Source organism: Cetorhinus maximus, chromosome 24 (genome assembly GCF_964194155.1).
Source record: "Cetorhinus maximus chromosome 24, sCetMax3.hap1.1, whole genome shotgun sequence".
NCBI classification, from domain to species: Eukaryota; Metazoa; Chordata; class Chondrichthyes; order Lamniformes; family Cetorhinidae; genus Cetorhinus; species Cetorhinus maximus.
The window spans coordinates 30,239,310-30,264,755 of record NC_135902.1 but is presented as its reverse complement, the minus strand read 5'-3'; the positions used below and the strand labels follow the sequence as shown (position 1 = coordinate 30,264,755).

The 25,446-nt window shown below is 42.9% G+C and overlaps 1 protein-coding gene across 3 annotated transcripts in view; it reads left to right on the top strand.

Annotated features, from left to right (window-relative positions):
* stx8 (syntaxin 8) overlaps positions 1–21,796 on the top strand; it is a 178,755-nt gene extending 156,959 nt beyond the window's left edge. The window contains exon 8 of one of the 3 annotated variants that reach the window (XM_078570944.1): positions 20,676–21,796. In XM_078570944.1, the coding sequence (XP_078427070.1) occupies positions 20,676–20,743 (68 nt within the window). In that variant the 3' untranslated portion in view covers positions 20,744–21,796. Of the gene's footprint in view, positions 1–15,496; positions 15,679–20,675 lie in introns of those variants that run through there. The other 2 variants (XM_078570943.1, XM_078570941.1) reach the window with 2 other exon arrangements.
* Positions 21,797–25,446: the final 3,650 nt, after the last annotated feature.

The window sequence follows — 25,446 nt, the reverse complement described above, 5'->3', positions numbered from 1 at the left end:
TTTTGAGATCACTCTGGCAGAACCTGCCTGCAGCCATCGAACTTGACAACAGTTCAAATGAACACGAACAATAAAGTTGTTGTTAAAGCAGTTATTAATCGCTTCCACGTTGCAAAACTGAGGAGGAGGCATGTTATGGTCATTCTAATCGTTTTATTACTACGGATGACTGTTTGGTTTTCACAAGCAGAACTCATTCCCTTTCCATTTTTTCTCCTCACCAAATTAGCCACCCAAATATGTCAACATAATCCAGTAAAGAAAGGACGGTCTAACTGCAGTCATCATGAATACAGTAAACATCATTCTGTAGTGTGACCTGAGCGTGGAAGGGTACCAACGTATAGTAAGTCCTCACTTAAAGTTGTGGTTGTGTTCCTGAAAATCATGACTTTAAGTGAAACAACTTTATGTGAATCACAGGTCCTCATAGGAATCAATGTTAAAGTCAGAGTTAGATTCCTTCAGACAGCTCTTGCCCGGAAAACTCAATGTACAAGTTGAAAATGTGCAGCACTGTGCATCCCTAGCTGGAATAACTTGCAAACTAAAATAAATCACTGAACATAACAGAAATGCTATATACATTGAAATTACGTAACACTAAATCACTCAAACAAGCCCTGAGTAGCACAGCTTCTGGCCTGAATTTTCCAGTCCCGTTGGTGTTGGGTATCATGGTGGGTGGGGGGGAGACAATATTGGCAAGAAGGCCAAAAATTGGTTTCACACCGGCGTAAAAGCACGGCGGAATCATCCGATGGTGTCCGCCATGGCGGAGGCTGGTGTGAACATCATTTGTATCCCGGTAATGGGATGCAAAATAAGGCCCGACCACATTCGTCCCCCCACGCCAGATTTACGGCTATGGTGATGGGAAAACGCGCCCATCCAGAATACGCCTGGAGAAATGTGACGTGCAGAAGTCGGGACTTACCATTAGGGCCTTGCTCAGATCGCGGACATCAAAGGAGCAGAAGATGCTGGATCCCTACACCCTCCTGGCCCTGGAGGAACACGTACATCACATTCTGGGTGCATTCTCATGGACATGGCTCCACCGCGAAGCAGCTCGCAGAAGGTGGGAGGTCTCCGTTGATGTCTCGGGTCTGCTTCGGAACATCACGGTCTTGGCCATGGGCTACTATTGGATGATTGGGGGGTGAGGGTAGGAAGAGGAACGCCCAGCTGTGAGTGGGAGAGGGTGAGGTTGGAGGGGGTGTGGGGCGAGCGAACAAAGGTGTCAGGGGTGGGTGAGATGTCTGGGGGGAGGAAGGAGTTCAGAGGGAGGAAGGTATCTGTGGGGAGAAGAGGGGGTTCGGAGTGCGGGAGGGTGTCCGGGTGGGAGGAGGAAGTTCGGAGAGGGACAAGGTGTCTGGGGGAAGGTGTCCGGGGAGGAGGGAGTTCGAAGTGGGGGAGGGGGGAGGTGTCCTGGGGGGGACGAGGGAGTTCAAGGGTGGGTGGGGTGGGAAGGTGTCTGTGGGGGAGGAGGGAGTTCAGAGGGGGAAAGCTGTCCTGGGGAGGAGGGAGTAAGGGTGGAAAAGTGAATAAGGGGTGGGGATGCAAAACAAAAACAGAAATACCTGGAAAAACTCAGCAGGTCTGGCAGCATCGGTGGAGAAGAACAAAGTTGACGTTTCGAGTCCTCATGACCCTTCAACAGAACTAAGTAGAAATAGGAAAGGGGTGAAATATCGGGAGCAACAGAAGGGACGGTGAGGGTGTTGGTTGGAGGCTCAGAGGCAGACATGGACCCTAGGGTGGGAAGGAGGAGGTCGGGGAGGTAATTGGGGGTGGGATTCTCAGGAAGGCAGGGAACACGCACGTTCACCTGGGCATCCTGGAAAGACAAGGGTTCGGGTTGGTGGGGAGGTGGAAGTTGATGCTGGGGCGTCGACAGTGATGTAGAGAAGGACATGGGTGACTGGGGGAGGGGAAAGAATGAGGAAGCTGATCAAAAACTTGACCACGACCATCGTGGTCAAAGTCAAAAGCGAGCAGAGCTTCATGTTGGATGAGCACAGGTGCTGCATGGGAGTGAAATCAGTGGGGCAGGGAAGGAGGAGGTTGGGGAGGTCAATGTGGTTGGGGGTGGGATTCTCAGGAAGATAAGGAACGTGCATGTTCCCCTGGACATCCCAGAAGGAAAAGGGCTCTGGTTGGTAGGTGACAGTCGGGAGACAGAAGGTGATGCCGTGGGGGTCAACAGTGATGGGTGACTGAGGGAGGGGAAAGGACGGGGGAGCTGAAAACTTACTTTACAATCACCATTCTTCTGAAATCGAAAGTAAAAGGAGCCTCGTGTTGGGTGGGCACAGATACTGCATGGGAGTGCGGTCAGTGGGTGGGCAGAGATGTAGGTCAGCTCAGATTGACAGCTAAAAGAGAACCCTAGTAGGCAGCATTGACAATGCTCTGGACATTGAGACGAGTGTGATTGAGGAAGGCTCGGCATGTGTGGGAGCGGCTCCGAAAGGCCCTGCCACATACACACTTCTCCCCCCAGAATCTCTCCTGGTCCAGCTGCATGCAGCTGAACTGCTAGTGGTGGGGGGATGCAGGGAGAGGACTCACAAAGCCTGTAAATTAAGCTGAAAGACAGCATTGCACATTACTCAGTGAAAGTGAATATATTTTCAGATTATAAAGTGATAAAATGTGTCCACATGTGCAACCACTTGTGATCTGAAATTCTTAGGCCTACCACTTTTTCTACTTGCTGCCCTGATATCCGCAGGAGGGGTGGAGACAGCCTGTGAAATGGTTGGCCCTGCTGCCTCTGATGACTTCGGTGTGGGTCCTCTGGAGAGCTGAGACCCTGAGGGCCCCGGCTTGTCTTGGCTGTCCTCCTGGGGGCCAGCTGCTCCCTCTGCGGTGACAGAGGATGAGGTCGAGAGGATCACAGGCAAAGGGGAGTGGACAGCCTCTGAGATTCCTGAATGGATGACCCAGAGATGCCCAGCTGCTGCTGCTCCTAAAATCGGGTGCCCAAAGACCTGACTCCTTGAGGGGAAGGAACACCTGGAGAGACGTCAAGGCCCCATTTCCCCCTCGCGTGGCCACTGCAGGAACTCACCTTTGACTGCTGCGATAGAGTGCGGGTCTGCACACATCTCCGCGTCCTCCTGGACAAGGGTCTCCATGACCTCTGCCATTCTTCCCATGGAGACCTCTATACGTGCACATGCGGGGCTGTTTCATCAGAGAGCGGGCAGACGCACTCCTGGCCTGCCACTCTGTTGAGGGCTTCCAACAGCTTTGCGTGATGTTCCCCTGCCTTCTGCTGACTCTCCAGGATGAGTTGGAAGGCTGAATCTGGAGGCTTGCCATCTGACTCAGACCTCACAGATGCCTCTTCCCCAGCAGTCCTCCGAGTGCCAGGGAGCTCGGCTGAACCTGCCTCCTCCTGCTGCAGACACGCGTTCGTGCAGTGACCACCACATTGTGAACCCAAGCCTGCTGTGGATCTAGGTCCCACTGAGCTGTGTCTCTTTGCACTGATGGAAGATGTGGGTAAGCGCTGTGACGGATCTTCCAGGCTGCTTATTTCCAACTCTTCAATGGAGGGGGTGACCTCTTGGCTAGAGTTGAAGACCTGGATGGAGCTGAGGGACTGGCTGGCTGAGGGTGTCAGTCCCTTGGCAGAGCTCCCTGTGAGCCAAAGGAGAGATAATGAGTGCATGGCAGCAGAGTCAAAAACAGGAGAGAGAGTACTCTCAGTTGCGTTGAGAGGGGGATGATGTCGTGCAGGATCCTCACATGGGTGTTTGCCACTGACCTCACCGTCACCACATGCACAGTCCATGTCCTCACCAGTCCATGCAATGGCACGCTTCTCAAAGTGAGTGAGGGGCCTTATGTTGGCCACTCCACCCACCCGATCTGGGACCTCTCCCTACTGTTGTGAGCCAGCTTCTCCTGCATGAAAACAGATGGAGAGAGTGTGAGCGGGACGCATGGCACTGCATGGAATGTTTGTGTTGTGAGCAGAGTCGTGGATGGGATGAGGTTGCGAGCTGCAGAGGGTATGAGCCTGATGGAGATGTGAGGGTGTGTGTGATATTTAGTGGTGTAGTCCCTTGAGCTGTGAGATCCCTGTAGATGTGTGATGAGTTTGGGAGTTAGTGAGTGAGTTGGGAGTGATGAGGTGGTTGACTTACCCTGGCAGAACGGATGACACCATTCATCCTCTTCCTGCACTGGTTGGCTGACCTCTTCTGTGCTCCAGTGGCGCTGACCACCGCTGCCATCACCTACCAGCCTGGGTTGGTGACTCTGGTGGACATCCTGCGGCCAGAGTGGGGTTAGAGTATTTCGCAGCGGCCTTCCACTGCATCCAGCAAGCGCCCAGAGAGGTGTCACTAAATTTGGGGGCTGCCATCTTCTTTGCTTTCAGGGCCATCTGTCGCCTGGAGCAGTCCTGGTCCATAGGCATGAAGTCAGCATGCACTCCGGTGCGCCTTAAATATGGTGCCTGGAGTGAGGGAGTGCTGAGGGCACAGCTTGGCGCGCAAATATGAGCCCGTCCGTTGGCAATTCGAGTGTTTCCTGTGAATGCCTTATTAATGAGGCAGGACGTGCCAGCATTGGGACAATGTGCCACGAAAACCTGGCATTGTGGCCAGCAAGTAAAATGATTTTTTTTCCTGCCCACTACCGCACTTTGTGTAAATCTGGAATGATTCCGCCCTCTGTGTCTCTCCCTCAGCACTCCTGAAACTCAGTTCAACTTTTTGCTTGCTTTCCTTTCCCACTCTGTCTGTCTTTCTGTCCCTCCTTTCCCAGTCTGTCTGCCTCTCTCCCTCTCCTTTCCCACTGTCTCACCCCAACGTCCCCTCCCTCATCCTCATCCCCCAATCCAGCTCAGGGCAGTGACTCAAAAACCCGAGGCTCTGGCTAACTCCCAGTCCAAGGCTGCATCTGGGCCCAGAGCCTGGACCTCTTCCTTGATGTCTATAGGGGGCAGAGCCCCCTGTCCTGGGCCATAGATTGAGCCGGATGGGGTGCAGAGTTCAATTAAATCCTAATGAATCTAACCACAGGTCACAACTTACCAGCTTTGAGGTCGTAGGTGTCATTTGACTATTGGGCTTTACAAATAGCTCTTGTATGTGAGGACCTCTTTTTCATCACTCTTCAGTTTCTACCCTTCAGTTTGCTTACACATAATCGTATATACTTTTTACAGATAAGAGAATATTCAAGATCAAATTGAAATCCAACACAGCTTTTAAATCAGCAATATCTGTCTCACTTTATAAATTGCACACATTCTTGCCATAAGTAATGTGCCATACTGTGGGCTCACACTAAGTTCAAAGTTGTGACTTTCCTGTTATTACCTCTGCCACCCAAGGTAGGCAGAGATAATATATCTCAAAAACTATGGACAGATTTTAATGAATATTAATACACAGATAGGTTATGGCCCAAGGAAGATCTGATTAGTTTTTGGCAAAATTGCAGATGCAGATCTCTAACCTGGAATTTTTTGAAGGATCCATCCATTAACATTGGGATATAGGGCAAATTGACTTTTTTCTTTTATAATGTTGTTTGTTTTAGAATGTTCTGGATTGTCTCAGCTGCTGTTGTAGAATTTGTCCCAGCTGTCAGAATGCGAGCAGAGTTTTCAGAGCAAGTTGTTGGCCTGAAGCTTCCTTAGTAAATTTTTTCAGCTTTGTAGTTGCAGGGCATCAACCAGCTAGAGAAAAGTCTCAAGGAAGAGCTGCATAATTGTAATAACACTTAAGTTAACACAGTGTGGCAGAAGTATGCACAATACTGAGTGTTCTCTTCACTTGTCTTTTTCTTTCTCACTCCGTTCCTTCTCTTTCAGTTTCTCTATTTTCTCTCCTGCTTCTCTTTCACCCATCTCTTTTAGCTTCTTTCTTTTATCTTTCTCTTGTTTCCTTTTCAACGAGAAGTGGTGAGTGACATGGTGTGTTGGGTAGGGGGAATGTGCCATCAATATCTGCAGGCTGCATTTGGAAGGGAGGAATGCCAGGGAAATTTGGCCCACCATAGTTACCTTCCTATCCCTTCTTCTTGTCTCTCTCCCACCCCTGTTGCATCCTCTAAATCCTCCTCTTCCCTGGATCCCCAGCTCCCCCTACTATTTCCTCCCATCACTAACATTATCTCTTCTCCTTCGAGCTACCAATTCAATGTCTGCATCCTCCACTCTCTACACTCAAGTGTCACACCACAGTAAGTTGTATTTATATAATGGCCTTAATGTAATAAAACATCCCCAAGAAACTTCACAGGGGCATTTTAAAACAAAATTTAGTACAAAGATTTAACACAAATCCACATGAGATATTAGTAAAGATGACAACTTTGATGAAATAGATAGGTTATAAGTACTGACTTAAAGAAGGAAAGAGAGGGAGAGAGGCTTATGAAGGAAATTTCAAAGGTTAGGCCTAGACAGCTGAGGGCACGGCCGCCAATGGTGGTGCGACTGAAATCAGGGATGTGCAAGAAGTCAGAATTGGAGAAGCGCAGATATCTCAGAGGGATATAGACATTACAGGGTTTTAAAGGTGCGAGGACATGGGAGGATTTGAAATTGTTAGTCTCACTCTTAACCCTTTACCCACTCGTCAACACACAAGTTCTTCCTTGTCTTATGACTTGTGCTCCTCACCCCATTTCTTTGAGAATAGTCACTTTTTGTATGGAAAAAAAGAAACACTTGCAATTATGTAGCACCTTTCATAACCTCAGGACTTCCCAAGCAGTTTACACCTAATGAAGTGCTTTATTGCACTGTAGTTACTATGGTAATGTAGGAAACACAGCAGCTAATTTGCACACAGCATGCTCCCACACACAGCAGTGTGATAATGACCAGGTACTCTATTTTAGTGATGTTGGTGTAGGGGCAAATATTGACCAGGACACAGGGGAGAACTCCACTGCTTGTCTTCAAAATAGTGCCATGGGATCTTCGACATCCACATGAGACTGTAGATGAGGCCACAGTTTAATGGCCAGCACCTAAAACAGTACAGCCCAGATTTTTGTCCTTGAGACCTTTGGAATGAAACATGAACCCACACCCTCCTGACGCAGAGGCAAAAGTGCTACCAACTGAGCCATGGTTGACGCATTTGTGTTCAAAATTTAACCAGAACAGATTTCAAATAATTTACTCACTTAAACTTGAATTCCTAATTGCAATTACATTCGGATTTGAATCTGGCATGTGCAGCAACACGGCATTGGAGGATATTGTTCTGGCTTGCTATGCCAAGTCTTCCAATTTTGGAATTTGACTCATCTGCATCCTTCAACTTCAGCTGCTTCATTCAAGAGAGGCCAAAGGCCCCCTCGCCTTCAGCTGGTTTCCCTCCTTCCTCCCCCCTTCCTGTCAGTTTTTTCCTAAGGCTTTGTTTTCTTTCAAGGATTTTGAAGGAGGCTTGAGAGGTGGGGGAGCTAGAGGGGTATGGAGTTGGATTTTCAGAGCCTGAGGCCTTGGTGTGTAAAGGCACGGCTTCCAGTAGTGGCCAAAGGGAGAAGTTTGCATAAAAGCCCACACTTATAGGAATAGAGGGTGTGAGGAGGGTTGCAGAAGGTTACAAAGGTAACAAAGAGCAATGATGAACAGAGTTAAACCCAGGAGTAAGAATTTTAAACTTGAGTCATTGGGTGACCAGGCATCAATGTAGTTCAGGAAGAACAGAGGTGATTGGTGAGCAGCACCTGATACAGATAGAATACAAGCAGTAGAATTTTGGAAGAACTTGTTTCCAAAGGGTGGAGCATAAAGCTGGCCAGAGTGCATTGATGTAGTTGAAATAAAAACAGGAAATGCTGGAAAAACTCAGCAGGTCTGGCAGCATGTGTGGAGAGAGAAACAGATTTTTTGAGATATCATCTAGGATAGTCCTTTTTAATTTACGAAGAATTAAAAATGCACCTTAATGTAAATATAAAGATTTATCTAGCTATAAATACTGAATTAACCCAGTACATTTGAACTTTCATTTTCAAAGTTGTGGCTAATCTGTTAGCGGTGTAAACATTAGTAACTTTCAAAAATATCCAGCAACATTGCTTATTCTGTACAAATAGATCATAAATTGAGAATTGCTGCATTATAATGGCAGTGGCATTATATATTGCTGAAGGCCAAAATTTAGAAAATGATCTCTTTATTTCTGTTAGCATCTCTATACTTTCATTCATATCCGTGTCACCGACTCCATTCCCTCAACCTCAGCCTTCTCCAGGCTAGTTGCAAGTTCAGCATCCTTTCTGACTTTGTGCTGAATCTTTAATGTCCTGACTCTCCATTACAAAGAGTGTGTATGATCACATTGCCCGTTTCCACTCATTTGCTCAGTAAAATAAAAGCAAAATACTGTAGATGCTGGAGATATGAAGTAAAAACAGAAAGTGCTAGAAAAAACATCAGATCTGGCAGCATCTGTGGAGAAAGAAACAGAGTTAATGTTTTGAGTCTAATATGACCTTTCTTTTGAGTCATATGGACTCGAAACGTTAACTCTGTTTCTCTCTCCACAGATGTGGCCAGACCTGCTGATTTATTTCTAGCACTTTCTGTTTTTATTTCACATCTCCAGCATCTACAGTATTTTGCTTTTATTTTACTGAGCAAATGAGTGGAGACGGGCAGTGTTACCATACACACTCTTTGTAATGGAGGGTCATGACATTAAACATTCAGCACAAAGTCAGAAGGGATGCTGAACTTGCAACTAGCCTGGAGAAGGCTGAGGGTGAGGGAATGGAGTCAGTGACAAGGATATGGAGTTGTGGTACAGGCTGATAATCATTAAGAACATAAGGAATAGGAGCAGGAGTAAGCCATTCGGCCCCTCAAGCCTGCCCCACCATTTTATAAGATCATGGCTGATCTACCCCAGACCTCAACTCTTTCATGGCAGCTCCTCATAGCCCTTAACTCCCCGATATTTCAAAAATCTATCTACCTCCTCTTTAAATAATTTCAGTGATCTAGCCTCCACAACTCTCTGGAGTAGAGAATTTCAGACATTCACTGCCCTTGCATCTCAAGTTTTAAATGAGTGTACCCTTATTCTGTAACTATGTCCCCTAGTTTGAGATTCCCCCACTAGTTGAAACATCTTCTCAACATTTACCCTGTCAAGCCCCCTCAGAACCTTGTACGTTTCAATAAGATCACCCCTCATTCTTCTAAACTCTAATGAATAAAGGCCAAACCTGTTTATCCATTCTTGATAAGTCAACCCCGTCATCCCAAGAATCAGCCTTTTGAACTGCTTCCAATGCCAGTATATCCTTTCTTAAATATGGGTACCAAAACTATTAATAGTACTCCAGGTGCGGCCTCAACAACACCCAGTACAGTTGTAACAAGACTTACCTATTTTTAAACTCCAACCCCCTAGCAATACAGGCCAAAATTCCATTTGCCTTCTTCATTACTTGCTCCACCTGCATGTTAACTTTTTGTGTTTCATGCACAAGAACACCCAGATCCCTCTGTGCTGCATTTTTTTGGAGTCTCCCTCCATTTAGATAATAGTCTGCCATTTGATTCTTCCTACCAAAGTGCATGACCTCACACTTTCCCACACCAAACTCCAACTGCCAAATTTTTGCCCACTCACTGAAACTATCTATATCCCCTTGCAGATTCCTTATGTCCTCATCGCAAGATGCTTTCCCACCTATTTTTGTATCATCAGCAAATTTGGATACATTACACTCTGCTCCCTCCTCCAAGTCACTAATATAGGTAATAAATAATTGAGGCCCCAGGACTGATCCTTGTGGTACTCCATTAGTTACATCTATCCAACCTGAAAAAGACCCATTAATCTCTACTCTCTGTCTTCTGTGTGTTAACCAATTCTCAGCTCATGCTAATACATTACCCCCAATACTGTGAGCTCCTACCTTGTGCAATAACCGTTTGTGTAGCACCTTATCGAATGCCTTCTGAAAATCCAAATACACTACGTCTACTGGTTCCCCTTTATCAACTCTGCTTGTCATATCCTTAAAGAACTCTTTAATTGGTCAATCATGATTTCCCTTTCACAAAACCTTGTTGACCCTGATTGCGTTAAGCTTTTCTAAATGTCCTGCTATTTCTTCCTTAATAATTGGACTCTAGCATTTTCCCAACAATAGATGTTAGGCTGACTGGCCTGTAGTTTCCTGCTTTTTGTCTTCCTCCCTTCTTGAACAGGGGCGTCACATTAGCGGTTTTCCAATCCGCTGCAACCCTCCAGGAATCCAGTAAGTTCTGGAATGTTTCAACCAATGCCTCCACTATCTCTGCAGCCACTTCCTTTTAAACCCTTGGATGCGGGCCATCAGGTCCTGGCAACTTGTCTGCCTTTAGTCCCATTAGTTTGTCAAATACTTTGTCCCTCGTGATAGAGACTGTTACTAGATCTTTCCTCTCATTAGCTCCTTGCTTAACTGATATCTTTGGAATGTTTATAGTGTTCTCCACCATGAAGACCGATGCAAAATATTGGTTTAAATTATCTGCTATTTCCTTGTTCCCCGTTATCAATTCTGCAGCCGCATCCTCCAAGAGTATCATGCTCACTTTAGCTGCTCTCTTTCTTCTTACGTACCCATAGAAGCTCTTGCTGTTTGTTTTTATATTATTTCTTGCCAATTTACTTTCATAATCAATTTTCTCTCTCTTTATTAGCTTTTTAATCATCCACTGCTGGTTCCTAAAAACTTCCCAATCCTCTGGCCTACCACTAGTTTTTGCTGCTTTTTATGCCTTAGATTTTGATTGGATACCCTCCTTGACCACCTTTGTTAACAACAGGTGGTTCATCCTTCTCATCAAGTCCTCCTTTTTGACCAGGATAAATTTTTGCTGAGCATTATGAAATATCTGCTTATATGTTTGCCACTGCTCATCCACTGACCTTCCCCTTAGTCTATTTTCCCAGCCCGCTTTAGACAACTCTTTCTCCGTACTTCTGTAATTGCCGTATTTAAGATGAGGGCACTGGTTTGAGACCCGAGTTGCTCACCCTCGAACTGAATTTGAAATTCTACCATGTCGTGATTGCTACCCCCAGAGGTTCCTTAACTATGATATCTCTTGTTAATCCCACCTCATTGCACATTACTAGATCTAAAATGGCCTGTTCCCGAGTAGGTTCTGAAATGTATTGCTCTAAGAAACAATCCCTGATGCACTCAACAAATTTGTCTTCCATGTTACCCCTGCCAACCTGATTTGTCCAGTCAATATGAAGATTAAAATTACCCATGACAATTGTAGCACCCTTCTTACATGCCTCTATTATTTCCTGATTTATACTTTGTCTACAGTGAGGTAACTCTTCTGGGGCCTGCAGACGACTCCCACCCCTGACTTCTTCCCCTTGCTATTCCTTATTTCCACCCAAACTGATTCCGCATCACAATCTATTGTACCTATATCACTACTCACCACCGCACTGATACCTTCCTTTATTAACAAAGCTACCCCGCCTCCTTTTCTTTTTTGTCTATTTTTCCAGATCATCGAATACCCTTGAACATTGAGTTCCCAGTCTTGGTCACCCTGCAACCATGACTCTGTAATAGCTATCAAGTCACATCCATTTATTTCTGCTGTCAACTCACCTACCTTGTTACAAATGCTGTGTGCATTCAGAAAAAGAACCTTAGGCTTTTACTTTTTACCATTATTGCTCATTCTGATTCTGATTTCTGCTGCACTCTTCTGCTTATATTTTCTGCCCCTTCCTGCCACACTTTGATTATCGTTCGCCCCTTCACTACCCTGCCCCTCTGCTCTCTTGTTTATTTTTGATTTTTTAAACTTCCCTTCAATTGAACCCTCCCCCCACCCCTCCATTAATTAATTTAAAGTCCTATCTACAATCCTAGTTATACGATTTGCCAGGACACTGGTCCCAGCACGGTTCAAATGAAGCCCGTCCCAACGGAACAGTTCTCTCCTTCCCCAGTACTGGTGCCAGTGCCCCATGAAGCGGAACCCATTTCTCCCACACCAATTTTTGAGCTATGTATTTACCTTTCCAATCTTATTTACCCTACGCCAATTTGCACATGGTTCAGGTAGTAATCTGGAGATTATTACCTTTGTGGTTCTGTTTTTTAATTTAGCCCCGAGCTGCTCTTAGTCCCTCAGCAGAACCTCTTTCCTAGTCCTACCTATGTTGTTGGTACCTATGTGGACCATGACAACTGGATCCTTCCCCTCCCACTCCAAGTTCCTCTCCAGCCCAGAAGAGATGTCCTTAACCTTGGCACCGGGTAGGCAACACAGCCTTTGGGACTCCCTGCCTTTGCTGCAGAGAACAGTATCTATTCCCCTAACTGTGGTATCCCTTATTACTACTACATTTCTCTTCTCTCCCCCCACTTGAATGGCGCTCTGTACCATGGTGCTGTGGTCAGTTTGCTCATCCTCCCTGCAGCCTGCGCTCACTCGTCCACACCGGGACCTATTGGACGAGGGCACTAGCTGAGGCTCCTCCAAAGCTAAATTTTGGACCCCCATACCTGCCTCACTCGCAGTCACACCCTCCTGTCCCTGAACACAGTCCAGATCTGATGTAATTAATCTAAGGGGTGTGACTGTTCCCTGAAACACAGTGTCCAGGTAACTCTCCCAGTCCCTGATGTGTCTGCAGCTGGGACCTAGCTCTTCAGCTCTGAGCTGAAGTTCCTCGAGCAGCCAACTTGCTGCAGATGTGGTCGCCGTGAATCGCACCGGCTTTCACCGGCTTCCACATACTACAGCTGCAACACATCACCTGCCCAGCCATCTCTACTCTATTTAATTAATTAATTTGGATGTTAAATACTTTAAAAGTGAATTTCCTAACTGTACTCTGCTGCTGTAATAACGTCCCCTGATTTAAACCACTTGGCCAATCAAAAGAGACATGGAAGAGGTCCCCACCAATCACCTACCTGTTTTCCTTTGACGTCACACTTTGGCTATGACAGGTAGAAACAGGTCCTCCTCTCGCGCTCTCCTCCAGGTCTCCCTGACTGCCTTCCCAGGGTCCTCCTCTCGTACTCTCTTCTAGGTGCTACTGACTGCCTGTCCCAGGGTCCTCCTATTGCATTCTCCTCTAGGTGCTGTTGACTACCTGGCTCGGGGTCCTCCTCTCCACTCTTCTCTAGGTGCCACTGACTGCCTGTCCCAGGGTCCTCTTCTCGCACTCTGCTAAATGTTACTTTCTTGTCTTCCTGATATTTGCTGGAGGAAGTTGTGGCTCATCCACAACTGATGTCAAACAAGCAATCTGACAACACCGAGGCTTTGGGGAGGTTGAGATGGATTTGATGAAGCGGAGGAGCTGGATGTCATCAGTGTACATTGTAGAAACTGATCCCGTGCCTATGGATAATGTTGCCAAAGGACAGCATGTAGGTGAGGAAGAGAAATGATATAGATCCTTGGGGGAGTCCAAAGGTCATGACGCAGCGACATAAAGCAAAGTCATCGCTTAGAAGTACCCTCGCTATGAAGAGTTACATAAGTGTGGAGTAATAAGGACTGTTCCACTGAGCTGGACATTGGAGAAGAGACATTAGAGGGAGATGGTGTGGTCAACTATGTCAAACGTTGCAGAGAACTCTAAGGGAAATAATGCACAGTTATAGTGGATGTCATTTATGACTTTGGTTAGGACTGTTAATGATGATGTAGCAGAGGTGGAAACCTGATTGAAAGATTCAGATGGAGCGGTACATGGAAAGGAGAGGAAAGATGGACATGAATTTAGTAGGTAACAACACATTCAAGAACTTGAGAAAGCAGAGGAGATTGGAAACTCAGCTTTAGTTTACAAGGACATAGAAGTCAAGGATTTTTTTTTGATGAGCGGTGATGGTTGCGGTTTTGGAAAGCAGTGCACTGTATCTGAGGTGAAGGAACCATTTGCGATGTCAGCTAACATGAGAGCCAGGAAGGGGAGTTGGGTGGTCAGCAGTTTGGCAAGAATGGGTTTGTGAGCAGAAGGGTGGACCCCATAGACGAGATGAGGTTGAAACAAGGAAAGAATTGCACCAAATGAGAGCAGGTCAGGGACAAGTTCAGAGAAAAAATATAGAATCAAAAACATTTCTGGGAGGCAAACAGAAACTAAAAGAGGGAGACAAAGAGCTAAAGATGACCAAAGATCGAAGAAGAAAGAAGGAATTACAGAATGAAAGTATAGAGGTGCTAACAGAAATAAAGAGATCGTTTTCTAAATTTTGGCCCTGAGCAATATATAATGCCACTGCCATTATAATGCAGCAATTCTCAATTTATGATCTATTTGTACAGTATAAGCAATGTTACTGGATATTTTTGAAAGTTACTAATGTTTGCACTGCTAACGGATTAGCCACAACTTTGAAAATGAAAGCTCAAATGTACTGGGTTAATTCAGTATTTATAGTTAAATATATATTTACACTTATGTTAAGGTGCATTTTTAATTCTTCGTAAATTAAAAAAGACTATCCTAGATGATATCTCAAAAAATCTTTATCTAGTATCTGTATTTTGAATTGTAAAATCTGTTAGTGTTACTTTATGACCTCAGCGCTCAGCGTAATGATTGGCAAACCAGTGTAATTTTACACTGGTATAGTTAATGTTGGATACTATAGTAGCACTTTCGTTCAGAGCTCCAGCGGGCAGCACTTAGTAGAAAGATGCAGGTTCAATCCTGTAATTCCTACTAAGTGAGTTCTCAATCTCTACCTTGCTGCTGTTCAGAGACCAGGCGTTGCCCCATAGTAGTAGGAGTCAAGAAACATTTTAGTCATCAAAACTGCTGCCATACGTATCATAACAGCTGGTTAAAAAGCAGAATTGCCAGTAGCCTTGAACTAAGCCCCAAAGCTAAGAAAGGAAAAGTGCCCTTTACATAGTGTAGTTAAGAACAGGACTTTGCATTTTTTGGTCCTGCTATACTGCTCTCTGGTGGTATAATTTAGCTTTAATATTTGAATCTGTACAGTCAACTGTATGGTAGGAATCTTAGTTAGATTTTTTTTTGTGGACAGAAGTTTTGGGACCAAGCATGGGGGAAAAAGTACCGCAGTGAATTGGAAGCAGCAAGTGCTGGGCAGAAAAGTGGTGAACATGGTTTACAATATGGAAAGTTGGGAATGGTAGGCTAAACAGGGATGTAACATGCAGAAAAGGGATTGCGTCCATCCTCAGCTCACACTGGTGTAAAATTGAACAACATTTTTTAAACTGCAATCTCTTTGACATACACAGATCAGCATAAATATAATGCATTGATATATATTGGAAGTTGTAATTTACTGGGATTTTTGGTGCCAACTTGACTGAAACACAGTTACTATCATGTCATTATACGTTCACTGTGGTAAGTGTTGATGTGCTATTAACTTGTATTAAATATTTACTTTGCAGCTAACATGGGTTTAAATATTTGTGTGACTCAATGTGAATGCAATTACGCCTCATAACAAAATTGAGTTTTTTTTGCAGGGTTGCACATTCAGGTTCATCAAATGCGTGGATTATTAACCAGAGATCAACCTGTGTCAAGGGTGTTAATCTCTTACTTTGAGAAATACAATACTGAAGATTTCAAAGAATTCTATCAAATGTTAAATGAACCATCAAGAACCTAAAATTTGAAAACAAAGTCGAAGAAAAGACCCTGAAGTGCATTCTTTTGAATAATAAACATTCAAAACCATCTAAATGGTGAATTACTCATATAATAGTGCTGTCATAGAGCAGTTAAGTGAAGCCCAAAGGCTTCTTCATAGAGAATCAGTAAACCAAAATATATTACCAAAGCTCCTTCATGCACAGCGTTTGGTCAGTAATGGTGAAGCATGGGCAGAGACCAAGGGACATGGTTGTCTATGTAGCTTTGCAATGACATGGGGATAGTTCGGAAAACAGAAGGGAAGCGAAGAATTAATTCCTTAAAATTAACCTTTCTGATAATAGTTTCAAACTAATTCAGCATGGCTTGTTTTAAGAGCTTTGGCACATTGGTTGTGCCTTAAAAGTGCTTGGTTTCTCCTACCTTTAACCATCCTTGTAAACATTCTGCTCTAATGGTGTGTGGAGTCCAAGGAATATAACCTAGGAGGAGTGTCAAATTTTGGTTATGCCAAGGCTAACTGTAAATAGAGATAATGATATAATTACAGTTATTGCACTGAAATGAGATGCAAAAGGCATATTGAATTGCCTAAAATAGCTGGCCCATTTAATACTTTATAAGCGCTGCCTTTCTAATTGACGGAAACAGTTATGGGAAATTGCATGGTTCATGAAAGTCTGTCCAACTCTGATTCAGTGTTCAGTTGACTTGAAGTAAGAGGATATCTTAGATTTTAGTTTCTCGCTGTCACTGAATAAATACAAATTATAACTATTATTCGAACTATATAATTTGTTTTCTGCTGGTAAAAAGGCTACTTTTATTTTAAAGTGTGCTGTAAAGTGGAGCCCACTTCAGATTATGATATTTTCTAATGAAGAGTTGTCTGTTGTTTTGCTTAGAATAAATGATAGAGTGGGAGGGTGTTAGAAGCCATGAATACTTTCAACCGTATTAGTGAGCTAACTGTGGAAAATCATGAGAGCCCTACACGAGTGGCACCTTTTTTTATTTTATGTAACATAGACCTAAATGACTCTTTGTTTCTGATGATGTTAAATGGGCAAATGCTGTGAGTTGAGCACACTATTAAATGTAGGTGGGTAGGTTTACTTGTTTTGCTGGTCATTGTGATACATTAATGTAGGTAGGAAGAGAAGAATGTTTTTTAGAGTAATGATAAAAACACTGCTGATATAATGTGTGTTAGGAAGATAATGGGCTGAATATTCCAAGGAATGGCAACCACCATCGGATCACCACTCTGCTCTTCTTTTCTGCACAAAGATGGAGCTCCGCATTTCTGGCCTGGAATTCCAAACCAGGTCTCTTCGGAAATGTGGAGCGTACCTGTTCTGGAAATCTGCCTTCGTAGAGCAGGATCGTCGGAGGAAGCTAAGCCATTTTATGGCACTAGCTGCCGTTTTACAATAAGTAGAGTTTAATGGTCCCAAAGCTACTTTGAGAAGCTATGGAGAGAAAGTGAGTATGTAAGGTAAGTGGGTGAGGGGGTAGGGTGGCAAGTGGGTGGGTGAGTTGGTAGGGTGGCAGGTGGGTGGGTGAGGGTGTAAGATGGGTCGGGGGTGCCGGGGGAGTAGGGCAGTTGGGTGGGATATAGCCGAGTGTTTGGGGGTAGTCGGGTTGGGGGTGGTGGAGTCGGGGAGGTGGTCGGTGGGGGTAGTCAGGTGGTCGGGGGGTAGTAAGGTTGGAGGGGTAGACCAAGAGGGATCGGGGGGTGGGGTGGGGGTGGGTGGGTAGTCGGGTCTGGGGGTAGATGGGGGGAGAGGTGCAGTGGGGAGTTGGGGACACAGTATAGTTACCCAGGAGTTGGAACAGTTTTAATCCTTCTAACTTTTCCTGGGTAACTATTTTGGTAAGTAAGTGTGAACCATCTGAAGTTTCTGATTCTGACTCAGAGTTTCGGAGGGCTACAGGCACAAGGGAATTGCCCATCGAAACTTCCAAACTTCGCAGGCACTGACTTCCCGTAGTCGGTGTGTAGGGACTTCTGAGGGGTCTCCCAGCACATCTTGGGGTGGCGGGGTGGGTTACCTCCAGGGCACAACAGGGCACACAGCTTGTCAAGTCTTAATTATTTATTTGCACAACATGGAATCAAAGTGTAAATTCATAGAGTGTAAGATAGAAAGTATAGCAGTTTAAAAAAAAGTACAAAACCACCCTACAGACTTTGAAGGATGCTGTGGAAATCAATATCGCCTGGGAAGAGTTGGAAGGAGCTGGACTGAATGGAAATGTTTTGGAGGAACTAACGAGAAGCTGAAATTTAATAAAAGGCTGACATTTTGCTGATGGATATAATTAGTTGTGGTGATTGACTGGAGGGCAGCCATGCCTGGTACTGGAGTTTTCTCAAGCGGGCTGCAGAATTCTATCCTTAGAATATGTCAGATAAAGAATAAAATGTTAAGTGGGCTTTAACCCACTTGCCAAGTTCAATGTCATCCTGAACTGAGAACAAAATGTTGCTCGCAATCATAAGTATTTTAGGTGGTATTTCTCACCGCTTTCCTATATTGGGTCTCCCTGCCCAAAGCACTTTTGCTAACTATGAAGTTTGACAGGTGACCTGTTCTTGGGTCTCTACCAATTCATTCTGAAATCACTACGAAGGACAGCACAAGTGCAGCATGTCAAACAAACATTGTACTCGTGACTTGGCAATGTACAAGAGGGCAGTGTGTATTGGAGACTACTTACATTGGAGGAAATCAAAATATTGGAATGAATAGTGTATGTTCCAGCATCCAATCCTAGATAATACTGTATTATTTTCATAAAATAGTGATTCCATATGCCATACACATAATTATGCTAAAAAATAGTGTTACAGTCCAGTCCACCCTTGCTTTATGTCTCACCGCTAGAGTGCCTCATCTCTTTTTGTCCTGTCGCTGGTTTGATCCACCAACAGTAGCCCTTTGTTTGCTGGGCATACGGCATGGGTGAGCTGCTATTTAATTGTCCTCCATCACTGAACCCTTGTCTCATTGATAACCTATACAGCTCATACTTTCAATGCCTGTGCTATTTGTTTTCTGCAGATTTTGTCCGCTTTGATTGTTTAACTTATCAGCAGCCTGGCTGCGGGTCACAAAATAACCAAACCATGGTGTAAAAGATAGTTCTTCCAATCACCTTTATGTTTTTGGTAGCCATTCTCGCGCATTCATTCTTTATTTGTGTGCAGCCAACCCATTGCTTTCACCATTGTCTTCCACCTTTTCAGTATGCAAGTTTATTTAGGGAGACCAGGTGTGCAGTTATTCTCATTAGCTTTTTTTTTTGCCTTTTTCAGAGGAATGACAAGCTTGTGTAACCTTTAAGTTTTTGCCTGGCCTGTTTGAATGCCTGCCTTCAGACTACTTGAAACAGCCACCCTTCTCCCAGCACTTTTTTGTAGTTTTGCACACTTTAGGTGCAGTCACCTCATTGACGTGCACATTGATTCACGTTTGTGAAACAGAAATTGAGCAAATTTGAAACATTTCGCTAAGATCTTGTGAACTGTCATTTGGGTTCTTCATTTTTTGTGTAGAGCTTTCATTTTCACACTTCATTTTTGTTTAAATTCCCAGGAAGTTTTCAGCATTTTGGAAACCACCTGTTGAAAGTCAGGGTAGGGTGGTTGGGGAGGTGGACGGGAGGGAGAAATGGACACTACATTTTCCAGGAGTTCCAGGAGAGAATTGGGGAGAAAAATAGATTTATGCAAAACCTTTGCACATTTATTCAATTTGTCTATTCTTCATATTTTTACTACCTTTTTTTTTGTTGTATAAATATTTTAGTATGGTCAATAGTGTGGAGAGGGGTGAGAGACCATACACATCATACCAGACACTATCTCTGAATTTAAGCGAGAGGCACACAGAATCAGATCCTACAGATTCTTTTCCACCATAAAGTTTGTGCTTTCATTGATGTTTGTTTTGCTCCTTTGGCATTCTTATTCATCTGTGGATTGAATCGCGAAGACATGAAAAAACAGTTGTGCTTTCAGTTGTGTCTCTGATGGACATTCCCACATTTTATCACCATTTATGGACAGCATTGATGGTTCCCTCACATGAAAGGGACATGTTCTACTAAGAAAGTGTCATGATGGTGACCCCCATAAGCTAATTGCAATTACTGCTTCGTGATGCCTCCTCCTACCTCAGTTGGGTTTCTAAAATACATTTAGTCACATGTAAATGCACATTTTTGTTCATGTTTGTCAATTCTCCTAGAATTTTAGAATTTTATTCTTTATAGTGGTAAAACTTGTTTCCGACATACAAAGTATTATAACTTGAGCATCAACATTTAATAATGTTTCAAAGACTATAAAATATACATAATTCCAGAACAATAGTAAACAGAAATCTTTGCATAAATATTGGTTTAATGCCATTGATATTTCACTGAAACAGGCACAGATGTAATTATTTTTTCCCAGTTTATGGTGCAACTACGTCTGAAAATGACATAATTGTATGATTTGTTGCTCTCAATCTTACAATATTCATTTTGCACAACCTAAAGAATCTAATTTGATTACTTTGCCCAGTTACCCAAATTTATTGTGTTTATGACAGATTGTCAAGAGGGAGTCACTGAAAAAAACACTAGTTATAAATTGGGGGTCATTGGGACTGGAGTTTGAACATGCTGAGGAAACAGTTTATGTTTAATTGAATCATCTTTTTAGATGCTGTCATTAATGTTCCTGGTATGAAAAAGTTGGCATTGAAATGTATTTACAAGTTTCTACATCAATTTGTGCAATCTTTTAGTCAGAGGCTTGTTATACTTTTGTATAAAATTGAAAATTGGTTTACAGATTGCAACAATGTCACAGTGACTCACCCAGTTTTTTACAAACCCTTTTTTGACAGCCACTAAGGGGTGTCAGTTATGGTGGGGTGCAGCCACTTTCATATAGTTTGGATTAGGTGTTATGCTTTTTTTAATTGTAAAATAATGCATTCTGTTGAATATGTGTTAATCAATGTAAATGAGTGATATTTTCTTTTATTGTAGGAATGCTGGTGGTTATTGTATTGCTGCTGATTGCCATCGTTGTGGTTGCTGTCTGGCCAACAAGCTAACGAAGCAATGCTAGCACAAAACTACTGTCTTGGTGGTGAATATGGATTGGATGCTAAGACTGAAAAATGAGCAGCATGTTCTTCCTGAGATCACTGGGACAAGATTCAAATAAGTATCCCTAATGAAGCAATAGAATATGCTTTAATGTGTTTAATGTATTATTCTACAATTATCTGACACTTGCGAAAAATTGAATTCATCAAGATCAAAACAAAACTCAATTATTCAGCTCCCTATATTACAATTTCTATTTCTGATTTAATTTTCAGCCTTAAATTCAGAAATGAATGTTGTAACTTCCTGAGTTGCTGGGGTAATGTAGCATCTGAGGCCTGGAACTAATAGCTCCTAGTTATCTCAGAATTCTGAGCATTTCCCTCTCAAAGTTCCTCAATCTGCATGTACATATATTTCTCTCTTTATAAGGATTGAGGAACACTCCAAATTTCAGCTGTTTATATTTTGGCTTAGCTTCGGCAAAGGGCACATTGTATATAAATTAAATGCAGAAAAATGTTTAAATTAAATAAATTACATTTTAGACTTGTTCTAAACAATGAACTAATAGCATGCTTAAAGCTGTTTTACATTGTTTTGTTACTTTCATTCTCCCATTCTTTTTGCTGTATTTCTGATTATAATTTTATTTTTATTTAAATGAGGTGGACATGATCACATAAAATCGCCAAAACAATCTTGTTAAATAAGTTAGTTTCTACTGGCTCACACTATTACTCTGCTTTCCCAGGGAAAATGCTTTTCTCATTGCTTGTGGGGTCAGTGAAGGGGCTCTTGGTAGGGCACAGGGAGTGTGTGCTATCTCACTGCCTGTAAACAGTGTTACTGTTCACACGCCTTCGTGAAATTGAAACTTGGAACAAATTGCTTTAGTGTGGAAAGTCCAATCTAACAGAACATTAATTACAAACCATTTCTCGATAATTTGGTGACTTTTTATTGTCTTCATTTACATTATTATGCATTCAATTTTTATAAGCATTTAGTATAAGCATTTGCAATATTGGTCTATAAATAAATATTTTTCAACTCTTTTTACTTGGTGTCTTTTATGTGTAGCTGCTAAATTTTTTTTTCATGTTATTCAAATTCAAGATTTGCAGAACACCGGTTTTAACTCTTTGGTTAAAATTCTTATTTTCTTTGTGTGCATGTAAAAGACGGAAGTTTATCACTGTGTTGCTGAAAATACTGGGACCACCCATTTATCTGTATGTAGTTTTTGAGACTCTTCGTCTCTTGCTAGGATGCATTATTTTTGATATAAGGATTTTGGTAAAATTCTACAAAACTCTTTTTCTTCAAAGCAAACCCAGATAGTGTTCAAAATCCTTGAAGGCTAAAGCAAACGAAGGACTGTTTTCCTGGGTTAAGAGGTTTTAGAACTACAGTGAGAATTTAAGGTGGTCTCAGAAATTTGGCCCATCTGTTTACCTATTTAACAGCTTTCAAGAAAATGTTAACAAAAGAGCAACCAGCCTCTCTGGACTGATTCAAACACTGTTCCCAGCACATGCACCGCTGATTTGGGTTTTTAAAAAATAAAATGGGGAAAAAAATCATCTTTGCAAAATACAAAAAGTTGGCAACAATGAATGATTTATCAGAGAGTAAATTTTAAACGAGAATAAGGCAGCCTGATTAAATCAGTTCACTTATACTAATTGGCCTGAGTTACAACAAATCCACACGGTTAATTTTAATTTGCTTGTTGTTTTGATTGTTATAGTACAGATATGAATGTATTAATTTACAGAAATTGCATAAAATCAACAGTAAGTTAGTTCAGTCATAAAATTAAATTGAACAATTGTATTTCCTTTCTCCTACTGTGCCACCCTTACCACCATCACTGAACTAGGGTCATTCATTGACCATTCTTCATGTTGAAACATTTCAAGGAATTTCTATAGATGGTAAATAATTTAGTGGTTACATGGGTGACTTTTAAACATGAGAACTTTTGTTCTTGGTGTTGGGTAGAAAGCACGCATTTGTTAAATCAATTGAGATCTGTGAGAAACTTAACTGAAAATATTGTGTAACCTTTAAAATTGTTTTCCTGTCCATTATCATATTGATACGTTCTCAAAATGAAGTTAATCTCAACCTATTTGTTGCTTCAGAGACTCCATAAATGGGCTTTTTTCAAAAATGAAAACAAACATTTTGTCTGTTTTCAATATGACAATTGTTCTCTTCTGTGAGGCTAACAATACCATTCGATAATTTCTGAAAAGTAATTGTCATTGTTACTATACAAGGCCACCAGAGAACAATTAGTGTACCAGTGATAGTCTGAAAATCAGGTGACACCCTATAAAACTACAATGTAAATCAAATACTTCAAATAAATTGTATTAATTAACTAGATCTGCTGCGGTCAATAATTAAGCTGACATAGTATAAAGTTCCAGATTTGAATTTTCGTATAGGGCCTGGACCTTTTCAGTTTTTGAGAAAACTCTACTTTTCCTATATAGGAATGAGTTCCATCCCAAAATATTTCATCTGTTTTTCCTTTTTTAAAAAACATTTGTGAGAACATGACAGTATAAATTGAGAACAAAAGTTAAAATCTTACATATTTTACCAAGATGTAGTCAGTTAAATTACTAAAACTAATTAATTTAGCAATTTTATCTAAAAGAAACCAAAGGAATAATTGTACCAAGCCAGATTATGCACTCAGTCTATTCCCTTTTTGGCCCCTTGGTTGCATGTTATCATGTGAAACTGAATAGACCATAAATGCTACAGTTAAAAGAAGTTACAAACCATTGACCAGTGTTTTCAAATTTTATAACTTGGCTAATTTTATTGGAAGTTGGGCATTACCAGGAAGCAAAATTAAAGCAAAATACTGCGGATGCTGGAAATCTGAAATAAAACCAGAAAATGCTGGAGAAACTCAACAGGTCTAACAGCATCTGTAGAGAGAAAGACAGAGTTAAAGTTTCGCGTCCATATGACTTTTTCAGAGCTAAAGAGAAGTAAAAATGTGATGAAATTTATACTGTTTAAGGGGGGTGGAGCAGGTGAAGCTGGATAGAAGGCCAGCGATAGGTGGAGGCAAAGGAGAGATTGACAAAGATGTCATGAACAAAAAGACAAAAGGGTGTTAATGATAGTGGTACTGGTTAAAGGAGGTGCTGATGGTGGCATTAAGGTCTGAAAGCAGAATGTGGTAATAGCAGGACAAGGGTAAGCACTCTGGAAAGAACAACATGAACAAGTGACAGATGGCCCTAGTGGGGGTGAGGGGAGGGGATAGTGGTGGGAAAAAAGATCAAAAATAGGATGAAAGATGAGGATAAAACAATGAATAAAAATGAAAATAAATAAAAATAAGTGAATAAAAATTTTAAAATAAAAATGAATATTGAAAAAAGTGATTTAAAAAAAGGTGGGGATGGAGGGGAGAGTTCATGGTTTGAAGTTGTTGAACTCAGAAGGCTGTAAAGTGCCTAATCGGAAGACGAGGTGTTGTTCCTCCAGTTCGCGTTGAGCTTCACTGGAACAGTGCAGCAGGCCAAGGATGGACATGCAGGCCTGAGAGCAGGGTGGTGTGTTGAAATGGCAAGCGACAGGAAGGTCTGGGTCATGCTTGCGGACAGACCGAAGGTGTTTCACAAAGTGGTCACCCAGTCTGCGTTTGGTCTGTCCAATGTAGAGGAGACCGCATTGGGAGCAGCAAATGCAGTAGACTAAATTGAAGGAGGTACAAGTAAAGCGCTGCTTCATTGGAAAGGAGTGTTTGGGCCCTTGGACAGTGAGGAGGGAGGAGGTAAAGGGGAAGGTGTTGCACCTTCTGCAATTACATGGGAAGGTGCCGTGGGAGGGGGATGAGGTGTTGGGGGTGATGGAGGAGTGAACCAGGCTGTTCTGGAGGGAAAAGCCCTACGGAATGCCAACATGGTGGGGGGGGGGGGGGGGGCGGGGGGTGAAGGGAAGATGTGTTTGGTGGCGCGCCTCTGCCCTCACACCTTCCTTTCCCTCCCAGATAGGGTCCCCCTTGTCCTCGTTTTTCAACCCACCAGCTTCCTCATTCAAAGGATCACCCTCCACCATTTCCGCCAACTCCAGCATGATGCCACCACCAAACACATCTTCCCTTCACCTCCTCCTGTCGGCATTCCGTAGAGACCATTCCCTCCGGGACAGCCTGGTCCACTCCTCCATCACCCCCAACACCTCATCCCCCTCCCATGGCACCTTCCCATGCAATCGCAGAAGGTGCAACACCTTCCCCTTTACCTCCTCCCTCCTCACTGTCCAAGGGCCCAAACACTCCTTTCCGATGAAGCAGCGCTTTTCTTGCCCCTCCTTCAATTTAGCCTACTGCATTTGCTGCTCTCATGCCCGCATGTCTGTCCTTGGCCTGTTGCAATGTTCCAGTGAAGCCCAACGCAAACTGGAGGAACAGCACCTCATCCTCCAATTAGGCACTTTACAGCCTTCTGGACTTAACATTGAGTTTAACAACTTCAGACCATGAACACTCTCCTCCATCCTCACCCCTTTTTTAATCCCCTTTTTTCAATATTCATTTTTATTTTAATTTGTTATCCACTTATTTTTATTTTTTATTTATTTTCATTTTTATTCATTGTTTTATCCCCAACTTTTATCCTATTTTCGAGCTTTTTTCCCTGTCCCCTGCCCCACCCCACCCCCACAAGGT